Below are 12,113 nucleotides of genomic sequence, written 5' to 3' on the forward strand. Positions count from 1 at the left end.
CCTAAGGTTGAAAATAAATTATGTTTATAGTGAATGCCCCTATAAATGGTCTTATTTTTACGATTTAGTTTTAATCCAAATGATGCGTGTGCTAAGTTAGTGAACATCAAAGATCACACAAGTGCGCTCTCTCTCTCTCTCTCTCTCTCTCTCTCTCTCTCTCTTTTTTGATTTTCTGTGTGTATTTTTGTTGTAATTTCATATTTTAAATAGTTTTGTATATATATATTTTTTTATTCAGCTACCATCAGAGCTGCTCAGACAGATTCTTCTAGATGTTGTCTATAAAGAAGGAGATGGAGCCTTTCTCACTCTATCACTAGTGTGCAGAAAGTTTTATGGCGTCAGTTTTCGAAGAAAAGCTCACTTTGCCTGCCTGGACAGTATGTATATTTAGTACTTTTATTAACTGAACAAGGTTTTTAAAAATATTTAGAAAGTTTATTGCATTCATTCAGATTTTTTTTCTTAGGTATCGTTGACTGGAAGTCTGTCAGTCCAGATGTGAGGAAGACATACAGAGTTGGAGTTTGAGCTCACCAGGTGTGATGGCTGTAGATGCATCTACAAAAACACTACTGGATACTGTGGCCATGGAAAGAAGGGGGTCTTCACAGCGTTCTATTCAGACAAAGAGTTTGCTTGCTTCTGTTCTATGGACTGCTACTACAGCATGAATGAATGAATGAGTGGTTTATTTTTTTATTTTTTTGACTTGAATTGGCAACTGAATCTGAAAGCTAAATAAATGTTTTAGTGGATAAAGCTGTGTCTGTTTGCTAAATTGGTTAATGTCACTTAACAGAAGGTTACTAAACTCTTCTGACTAATTTTTTAATTTTATAATTTAGTGGTTTTGTCAACTATATATTTTTCTCTATCAGGCAAAACATTGTTTTTTTAGGGTAACACTTTACAATAAGGTTTCATTTGTTGACATTGATGTATTAACTAACATTAACTATGAGTAATACATTTTTACAAATATTTAGAAAGTTTATTGCATTAATTCAGAGATTTTTTTTTTCTTGTGAAGGTATGGTTGACTGGAAGTCTGTCAGTCCAGATGTGAGGAAGACATACAGAGTGGAGTTTGAGCTCACCAGGTGTGATGGCTGTAGATGCATCTGCAAAAAGACTACTGGATACTGTGGCCATGGAAAGAAGGGGTATTCACAGCGTACTATTCAGACAAAGAGTTTACTTGCTTCTGTTCTATGAACTGCTACTAGCATGCATGAATGAATGAATGAGTGGTTTATTTATTTATTTTTTTACTTGAATTGGCAACTGAAAGCTAAATAAATGTTTTATAAAGCTGTGTCTGTTTGCTAAATTGGTTAATGTCACTTAACAGAAGATTACTAAACTCTTCTGACTAATTTTTTAATTTGATAATTTAGGTTTTGTCAACTATCAGTTGAGTCAGGCAAAACATTGTTTTTTAGGGTAACACTTTACAATAAGGTTTCATTTGTTGACATTGATGTATTAACTAACATTAACTATGAGCAATACATTTGTTACAGTATTTATTAAGCTTTGTTAGTATTAGTTAATAAAAATACAGCTGTTCGTTGTTTGTTCTTGTTAGTTCACTTCGTGCTTTAACTAATGTTAACAAATACAACTTTTGACTTTAACTTAAGAACAGCTAGTGCGTGTTAAGAGACGTTTGTATCCTCAAAAAAATAGTGTAATTTGTTTTTGGTTATTGATAAACTAAAGGCCCGTTCACACCAAGCACGATAACTATAAAGATAACGATATAGTTCTAAAAATCGTTCTCAATATTAAAGAATAGCATAGTTCACACCACAACTATAACGATAACGATACAGAGGAACGTTATGATTTAATGTATTAAGTCTGGTTTATTTGTATTAATTGTATTTGTAAATAGAAATTGTTCAATTACTTAAATATTTTCATAGTCATTTATTGTTTTCTTAATTATTAAGGATTTATCACATTCTTTAGTATTGAGTTAGGGGATGAACATTAACTCTATATTTACATACAGTAAATTATAGTGCTTGGAGTCATTTTCTCACACCAAACTTTATTTTTGTATTCTTTTTCATGAGGTCCTACAAGTCATCGAGCTGTAAACAATGCAGAGAAATCGTACCATTAATACATTCAATGTCAAGGGCTTTTAGTCCTCCTTCTTCATATTCTTTGACCAACATTCCTTTTCTAATGTAGTGTGTTTTTCTTTTCCAGATAAAATTAAAGTTAGCTTGGTTTATAGCTTTTATTGCATTTTTAGGAAAAGAGATTGAGTAGGCTGGGTAAATGAGTCTAGAAATGCATTCCATTTTTGTAAGAAGAATTCTGCCAATAATAGAAATGTCTCTTTGAGACCACGAGTTTAAGTAGGACTTACACTTATCTAAAGTATTCCAAATGTTGAGATTATTAAGTGAATTGTTATCCTTTGTAATGTGTATACCTAGGTATTTAATAGTATCTTTAACAGGAATATTGTAAACGGTTGACAGAGGAAAGTTATGAATCGGTAGTAATTCACATTTTTTAAGATTTACCTTTAAGCCAGATGCCCTTGAGAAAAACCAACCGAAAAACTCTATGGTTTGGAGAATTTTTGGAACTTGATCAATGTTTTTCATGAATACGGTTGTGTCATCTGCCAATTGGCTGATGACTAACTGTTTGCCAAATAGCCTGTGCTATTTGTGTTTATAAATTAATTTAACTAGATTAACAAAATTTTCTCCAAAACCAAATAATTCTAAAGTACGAAACATACATTTGTGTTTGATAATGTCAAAAGCTTTAAAAAAGTCTAGAAATAAAATGAAACCATCTTCAATTAAATAATTATAATCCAGTAAATCAAGCAAAAGTAGCTTTCTCCCTCCTCTATCCACTTTGCTCTCGATCTTATATATGCTCCTTTGGCTTTATCAACATAAATGTTGTCTAACGAAGATTGAAGGAGTAGTAGTTTTTGTTTATCATATTCACTTAAGAAGGATTTAATACAAATACTGTTTATTTCTTTAATAATTTCCAATTCTTTTTTTTCTTTTTTTTTACTATTCCTGCTTAATAATTTACCGTAAAATATAGAAATCTGACGTACTTTATACTTTAAATATTCCCATTTCTCTCTATAAGTTTTAAAATTTGAATCTAGATTTATATTATTAATTGTAGCTATAATTTCATGACAAAAGGGTTCACTATGTACAAGGTTTGAATTGAATTTCCAATAACCTTTTCTCCTTTGATATGCATTTGTAGGTCTAAGAATAAGCTTAACCATACAATGGTCAGTTAATGGTGCAGCAGAAACTATAGAGTCTGACTCCAGACCAGATCTAAATTCAGAGACTAACCAGAAATCTAACCTGGATTTGACTGAACCATCAGGTTTAAACCACGTGAAAACTTGAATACCAGGGTTTTCAGTGCGCCATATATCTATCAATTTAAACAAACTACAAAAGTCTAGCAATATGGGATTGTAATGGTGTCTCTGGTATTTTGAAGGAGATCTATCACCATATTAAAATCCCCTCCAAAAATAAAATCTTCAGTAGGATACCTTTGGCGTAGATCCTTAACATCTTCCCGGGTAAAAGTACGGCAACACCTGTGGACCTATTAGAACCATGAGAAAAAAAGTATTTTATCTCTTTTATCTCCTGGCCAGAATTTTTCATCCAAGTCAACAGAATGAGTTTCTTGGAGAAGAAAACATTGCGCTTTTTCATTTTTACAAAAAAGAAAGATGGATTTCCTTTTATCAGAATCTCTTAGACCACTAGTGTTGAGTGAAACATAAGAGAACATCTGGTTATAAGAAAAAATATAAAAAAGAGATAAATAAGCAAAGGGAGAAATAAAATAAGTAAATTAGTTTTTTGGAATTAAACACTCCTGCAAGGCCCCTATCAATCATTATTAAATACAAACAAGTTAACTGTAAAATGAACACTTTTCATTAAATAAAAAATCAAAAGTGAACAGCCTTTGTTAACTTGGCTTCACTTTTTCTCCCCTCCTTTCGAACTGAAAAATATCAACTTGAAGAGAGAAGAAAGAAAAAAAAACGTTTATATCGAATTAACAAACTGACAATTAAGGAATTTTGTTTTCCCCCTTTTTTTGCCAGTATAATTACCAGCGGAGAGTGTTGTGTCGCGGAGCCAATGATTAATTTCTTCAGTGTAGTCAATGAAGCTCGAGAAGCAGAGTTCCAGATGTTAAAATACGACTTTATTAAACAAAGTAACAAAGCCGAGATAACGGTAACCGCATCTGAAGTCTCTGTCTGTCTGCGCATCCGTTTTACGCGCATCCGTTTTATACCTTTTTCTCTTACCAAAGTTGGTAGTTCCGGTTTTTTATTGGTTATGCCTGTCTGGTTTGCCACAATTTATTACTAGCCCACCTGGTCCATTTTTTAATGGTGGAATTTGGCCAAATCAACCATTTTTTTTAAACTTTCATTTTGCCGCCTCCCATTGGTTGGCGGTGGTCACATGAGACATTCATCAAATCTGTTTACTTGTTCCTGTCAAATTCTGGAAATCACCCAGAGTTCATTGGGTTATTTAAATTCACTGGTACAATCCAATGGAAACCACTGGTACTGCCCAATGGAAGGACCCTCATACATACAATCCTCATTAAGACATACAGTATTGGGAATAATTCAGCATATTGATTAGTACACTGAACAAAATTATAAACGCAACACTTTTGTTTTTGCCCCCATTTGTCATGAGCTGAGATATTTCTTTCAACATATGAAAAACAAGGTCTTTAATATATTTCCAAAAATGCCTATAGAAGTTACTCGTTAATCCATCTGAACCAGGCGATTTGTCTAATGATAAACAATTCACTGCTTTTTCCACTTCCTCCATACTAATATCTGCATCACAAACATTTTTAAAATGCTCATCTACTGTTGGAATCCAATCCTTAATGTGATCAAAGAAAGCATCAGCATCTGTATGTGAATAAGAGGAGGAGTATAAATTACTATAGAAACAATACATTTCCTTAGAAATTTTTTCAGGATCTGTACATTCTTGATCATTAATCAGTAAAGCTTTAACACTGTTACGTTCTTGTTTCTTTTTTTCCAGTCTACAAAAATATGCTGAACTCCTTTCTCCCTCCTCTATCCACTTTGCTCTCGATCTTATATATGCTCCTTTGGCTTTATCAACATAAATGTTGTCTAACGAAGATTGAAGGAGTAGTAGTTTTTGTTTATCATATTCACTTAAGAAGGATTTAATACAAATACTGTTTATTTCTTTAATAATTTCCAATTCTTTTTTTTCTTTTTTTTTACTATTCCTGCTTAATAATTTACCGTAAAATATAGAAATCTGACGTACTTTATACTTTAAATATTCCCATTTCTCTCTATAAGTTTTAAAATTTGAATCTCCATTTATATTATTAATTGTAGCTATAATTTCATGACAAAAGGGTTCACTATGTAGAAGGTTTGAATTGAATTTCCAATAACCTTTTCTCCTTTGATATGCATTTGTAGGTCTAAGAATAAGCTTAACCATACAATGGTCAGTTAATGGTGCAGCAGAAACTATAGAGTCTGACTCCAGACCAGATCTAAATTCAGAGACTAACCAGAAATCTAACCTGGATTTGACTGAACCATCAGGTTTAAACCACGTGAAAACTTGAATACCAGGGTTTTCAGTGCGCCATATATCTATCAATTTAAACAAACTACAAAAGTCTAGCAATATGGGATTGTAATGGTGTCTCTGGTATTTTGAAGGAGATCTATCACCATATTAAAATCCCCTCCAAAAATAAAATCTTCAGTAGGATACCTTTGGCGTAGATCCTTAACAACTGTTGTAATCTCAGTAATTAAAATGTTGTTTTGGTTATGATTATTATATCCATATATATTTCCCAAAATCAAAAACATTTTCATTTATTTCAAAAACACAAATTATCCAGTGACCACAAGTATCCCTAACAGTGGTTAAAATCTTCCCGGGAAAATTATTTAAAAGTACGGCAACACCTGTGGACCTATTAGAACCATGAGAAAAAAAGTATTTTATCTCCCCATTGGTTTGGCCAGAATTTTTCATCCAAGTCAACAGAATGAGTTTCTTGGAGAAGAAAACATTGCGCTTTTTCATTTTTACAAAAAAAGAAAAATAGATTTCCTTTTAACAGAATCTGTATTTATGATTTAAATGGGGATGATTGTATTGAGAATAACTTTCATCTTTTCTTCAACGTGCTGATGTATTTTAAAGAGTTGGCAGTCAAAATTAAAACTGCTGGATGATAGATACTCTTCATTCTTTATGACACATAAGATAATGTGAATTACAGAATGTACAACATTTTTAAAAGGTATCAATTGCGGTGTACAGCGTTTATTATGAGGGAGTAGAATCCACAGCTCAGTACTCACTACTCAATACTCATGAGTACTTTTAAATAGGCTACTCTTTTACTCTTACTCAAGTAGTTTTTTGGACAAGTGCTTTTACTCTACTCACACTACATTTTTTGGAAGGTATTGGTACTTTTACTTGAGTATATTTTTTCAGTACTCTTTCCACTACTGTATATATACATAGGCTAAATAACAGCACAAATATTTAGACTGTCCCTTATACTGGGCTGCTTATACTTTATTATAAGTATAATTAAGTATATAATTATGACAATATTACAATATTTTTGGTCAGTTTATAATGTAATACATTTCTCATAATGTAATTCTTCCAAAATTCCTTGTTTTATTTTTGTGATTATTTTTTATGATTATTTTACTTTCTTTCATGTAAAGCACTTTGAATTACCACTGTGTACGAAATGTGCTATATAAATAAACTTGCCTTGCCTTGCCTAATAATTGTTATTACATTATGAGCTCAATATTTTATTACATTTTGAGAAAATTATTACATTGTGAACATTTTATTACAATAATAATGTAATACTTATTAGATTATGTGCAGTTTTTACATTATGGTGCATTTGTTTTAAATATAGAATACTGGAAATACACAGATTTTATGTTCTGTGTTTTTTTGTATTAAGCCAAAAGATTAATAGGTGACAATGTCTGTTTTGGTCAAATGGCTTTTGCGTTATGCAAATTTGCAGGTATCAGTTTAGAAAATATAAACGTTGGTATGTATTTTTTTTTAATCATCTCATTTGATAAAAATCTGTTTACTGAAACAACTTCTTCAAGATCCACTTTGATTTATTTTGTAGGTTTCATTACAGTGTTCCAGTACAAACTGTTTAAATCATAAGCATTTTATCCACAATCTAGAAAAGCAATGTGGCCTTTAATACAAAAGTATATACAGTGGGTACGGAAAGTATTCAGACCCCCTTAAATTGGTTTTCCTCAGTTTTTCTACACTTCCAACTGCCACCTGGTGCTCAAAAAAGTGAAGTGCATCTACAAAGCCATTTTTCATTATTTGTATTATTATAATCTACTTTTCTTCCATTACCATGTACAGTTAGTATATCTAATTTTCCTGGTTGTTTGTTAGAGGATAATTTTTATTTTTACAGTGATTTTTTTCCCCAACTGTATAAGATTTGATTGTGTACATACAGTATGAAGAAACACATTTCACACAATTTTGCCTTTTTATTATTTATTAATATTGTAACACTCACATTCAAACATATATATGGGTACATTGTTTATGTGTTGCATGTTAAAAGTTGTTAGGAAGCAAAAGCTGTATCAGTGTTTGTCCACTAAAGGACAGAAAAGATTGGGTAGTAAGATCAGTGGCATACCAATATCTTACATGAATATTATTCATCAAGCAGATGCTTTTGCAAAATTTAATAAAACAACACAAAGCATAACGCATGTGGTATCATCACTGCTAGAACTGAATAAAGGTGTTTTTTTCCCCCATTTTTTTTTTGCTACAAGTGCAATAAGGCTCATTTCAAGTGCTTCAAGCATGAATACAAAGGCATTATGAACATGAAGGAGAAGGTCATGTGATCTGGTGTTATTTACATAAAAACAGCGAATACAATGGTTAGAGAAACACTGCTGTGGTAAAACATCTTATAAAAAGCATATACGACACTTTCTGACACTCACTGTCTACAATGACACAAAATCAAAACTGTGAGTAAAACTAGTATCATGCTAAATAGAGTAACAGGTATGAAGTGTAACATTATTAAAATGACAAACACATTTCTTGGTTCATTTAAAACCAAGGAAGCTTTTTACATGCAAGTTTAACAGCTTAACACACTCAGATTCATTTCTCACTTTCACTGGACAGATTCTAGAGGCTCATAAAAGCAGAAACATGTTTGTGTTGTTGTAGCTGGAGCTGAATGTTGATGATGTCAAGAGTGATTGACACTGGTGGGCGGGTCTCATGTTGTTAAACTGAACTCATCCTCTCCTCCTCATTCACTACACATACTCTCTATTCAACAGTGGCTTCATTACATCCGCTGATTCATTCACTCGCTTTCCTGTGGAATCTGAAAGAAAGTACAGAGGCAATGACAAACTAAAAAAAGAGAAGATGCACTATTGTGGATTTTGTCATATATGAGATGCAAACTAAAAAAGTAATGTCATGCATTTACAATGTACAAAATCATTTAAAAAATCATTTATCAGCATCACATTTGGTTCATTTGATAGGTTACATCTAGTTCAAGCACTTTTCTCACAAATAAAAATGGCATTTATTATATTTGTGAACTTAGTGATTCTTCTACAAAAAAAAAACATGTGAACTGAAATTTAAAGTTTAATTGGATATTTCGACATTTTGGATGTTTGTAGCATTAAAGGGTTCACCAGAAGGCCATTTCTCTCAGGACAGTCAGTTTTTAATTCACTTACAGTCATTTGTTTGAAATCTGAATGAATAAACTACATTTACATTTAGTCATTTACCAGACACTTTTATCCAAAGCGACTTACAAATGAGGACAATGGAAGCAATCAAAATCAACAAAAGAGCAATGATATACAAGTGCTATAACAAGTCTCAGTTAGCTTAACAGTACACGTAGCAAGTTTTTTTATTTATTATATAATAAATAAAAAGAAAACAGATAGAACAGAAAAGAATAGAGAAGATAGTGCAAGTTTTTTAACTGCAAGAAGCCAAATCACACACATCAGATCATGTTATTGATGTAAAGTTAAAGATATTCAGCACAAACTGCAGATTCTTACCATTATTTTCCTTCATTAATGGTTTCTCCCAAACTTCATCTGTGACATCATCACCTAGAACTAGAGAAATACAAAGACATCCTTTAGATCAAGTGTTCATGTGAACAACAGAGTTCAAAATTACTACAAAAACATCATTCAGATGCTGTTTTATCAGTTTGAAATGAAAACAGTTTGCTGTTTCAGAAGAGAAGAATTTACATTTTTGTGTTATTTACAGAGTGCTGACATAAAAGCTGAATGCAATACTCGCTGAGGTGAGGTTTTTGAATCTATAATAATTGAATTTTTAAAGAATTAAATGATCTACAGAGCAAACTCTGAATGGAGTCTGAACATTAAGCAGTTTTATCTGAATTACCTGCAGAAAAAAACAACAACTGAATCTATGAAGAAGAACTGTGATCATTATTACATTGACTGGAGTGACTCACCTCTGATAATAACAATGTATGTCTTGTTTGTGTTCCCTTTACTGCTGCGGATCTTCAGTTTATAATGTCCACCATCATTTCTTTGACACGTACCGATGGTCAGATCTCCAGTCTGATCGTTCAGCTTCAGGCTGTCTCTGAATCTCCCATCAGGACCATCATATGTCTTTCCGGTCCCTCCTTCGATTTTAGCTATGAGGGAGTTTTTATCTCCAAACCTCCACTGTATCTCATCATCTCTCTGTATTGCCGTAAGACCAGTGTTTATAGTGAAAGTTTGTAGCCTCTTCACTGACAAATACACCACTTCATGTCATAGCAGCACATAGAAAGAGAGAAATGAGGAGATTATTACAAGTCAGTAAAGTTTCATTAAGGATGTGTGTGTGTGTGTGTGTGTGTATACATGTACATGCCGTAGCAGTTCTGGCTTATTTGGTGGACTAGGCAAAATAAGACACGTCGCCCCCAAATGGTATAAAAGCGCAATATTACATACACTGATATACTTTTTTTCTATAACTATACAGGTACATCTAAAAAAAAATAGAATATCATGAAAAAGGTCAATATTTTTTGTCACTCATTTCAGAAAGTGAAACCCATATATTATATAGATTCATTACACATAGAGTGAAATATTTCAAGCCTTTATTTCTTGAAATTTTGATGATTATGGCTTACAGATAATGAAAACCCAAAATTCAGTGTTTCAGAAAATTTGAATATTGTGAAAAAGTGCAATATTGGAAAGTCATGGTGTCACACCCTAATCAGCTAATTACCTCAAAACACCTGCAAAGGTTTCCTGAGCTTTTAAATGGTCTCTCAGTCTGGGTCAGTAGGCTACACAATCATGGGGAAGACTGCTGACTTGACAGATGTCCAGAAGACAGTCATTGACACCCTCCACAAGGAGGGTAGGCCACAAAAATTCATTGCTAAAGAAGCTGGTTGTTCACAGAGTGCTGCATCCAAGCATATTCATAGAAAGTTGTGAGGAAGGAAAAAGTGTGGTAGGAAAAGGTGCACCAGCAAAAGGGATAACCGCAGCCTTGAGAGGATTGTCAGGCAAAATCCATTCAAGAATTTGGGGGAGCTTCACAAGGAGTGGACTGAGGCTGGCGTCAGCGCATCAAGAGCCACTACGCACAGACGAATCCTAGACATGGGCTACAAATGTCGCATTCCTCGTGTCAAGCCACTCCCGAACCAGAGACAACGTCAGAAGCGTCTTACCTGGGCTGTGGAGAAAAAGAACTGGACTGTTGCTCAGTGGTCCAAAGTCCTCTTTTCAGATGAAAGTAAATCTTGCATTTCATTTGGAAATCAAGGTCCCAGAGTCTGGAGGAAGAGTGGAGAGGCACAGAAACCATGTGGCTTGAAGTCCAGTGTGAAGTTTCCACAGTCAGTGATGATTTGGGCTGCCATGTCATCTGCTGGTGTTGGTCCACTGTGTTTTCTGAAGTCCACAGTCAACGCAGCCATCTACCAGGAAATTTTAGAGCACTTCATGCTTCCTTCTGCTGACAAGCTTTATGGAGATGCTGATTTCATTTTCCAGCAGGACTTGGCACCTGCCCACACTGCCAAAGGTACCAAAAGCTGGTTCAATGACCATGGTGTTACTGTGCTTGATTGGCTTGCAAACTCGCCTGACCTGAACCCCATAGAGAATCTATGGGGTATTGTCAAGAGGAAGATGAGAGACACCAGACTCCACAATGCAGATGAGCTGAAGGCCGCTATCAAAGCAACCTGGGCTTCCATTACACCTGAGCAGTGCCACAGGCTGATTGTCTCCATGCCACGCCGCACTGATGCAGTAATGCAAAAGGAGGCCCAACCAAGTATTGAGTGCATAGAAATGAACATACTTTTCAGAAGCCTGACATTTCTGTTTAAAATATCCTTTTTTTATTGATCTTATGTAATATTCAAATTTTCTGAGACACTGAATTTTGGGTTTTCATTATCTGTAAGCCATAATCATCAAAATTTCAAGAAATAAAGGCTTGGAATATTTCACTCTATGTGTAATGAATCTATATAATATATGGGTTTCACTTTCTGAAATGAGTGACAAAAAATATTGGCCTTTTTCATGATATTCTAATTTTTTTAGATGTACCTGTATAAGCACTTAACTCAAATAACTATTAAATAATAAAATTACCTAGCAAACTGGCTGACTTAAATTGAAAATGCTAAATAATGAAATTTGTACATGCATTTAATTGACATACAAAGATGGATCCTTCATTTCTTTACAATTTAAAGTACACTATGTTATTTCATTGGCCAATTGTGGAAGTCTGATGGTTGATAGTGTGGGATTACAAATGTAAGAATCTGTTTAAAATATGCTGATCCTATGTTCTGACATAGCATCACATGAAAAACTAAGGTGAAGTACATTGTATTTAGCATTTAAGGTAAAT

At 33.4% G+C, this 12,113-nt stretch overlaps 1 protein-coding gene across 2 annotated transcripts in view; it reads right to left on the minus strand.

Moving 5' to 3' along the window:
* Positions 1-7,655: 7,655 nt before the first annotated feature.
* Positions 7,656-12,113, minus strand: part of LOC107692587 (uncharacterized) — a 53,194-nt gene continuing 48,736 nt past the window's right edge. For both annotated transcript variants that reach the window (XM_016491691.1, XM_016491692.1), the window contains 3 exons: positions 9,673-9,978; positions 9,239-9,298; positions 7,656-8,529 (listed from right to left, as the gene is read on the minus strand). In XM_016491691.1, coding sequence (XP_016347177.1) covers positions 8,459-8,529; positions 9,239-9,298; positions 9,673-9,978 — 437 coding nt within the window. In that variant the 3' untranslated portion in view covers positions 7,656-8,458. The remainder of the gene's footprint in view (positions 8,530-9,238; positions 9,299-9,672; positions 9,979-12,113) is intronic.

This window comes from Sinocyclocheilus anshuiensis, unplaced genomic scaffold (assembly GCF_001515605.1).
Source record: "Sinocyclocheilus anshuiensis isolate Anshui unplaced genomic scaffold, SAMN03320099.WGS_v1.1 scaffold1071, whole genome shotgun sequence".
Lineage (NCBI taxonomy): Eukaryota > Metazoa > Chordata > Actinopteri > Cypriniformes > Cyprinidae > Sinocyclocheilus > Sinocyclocheilus anshuiensis.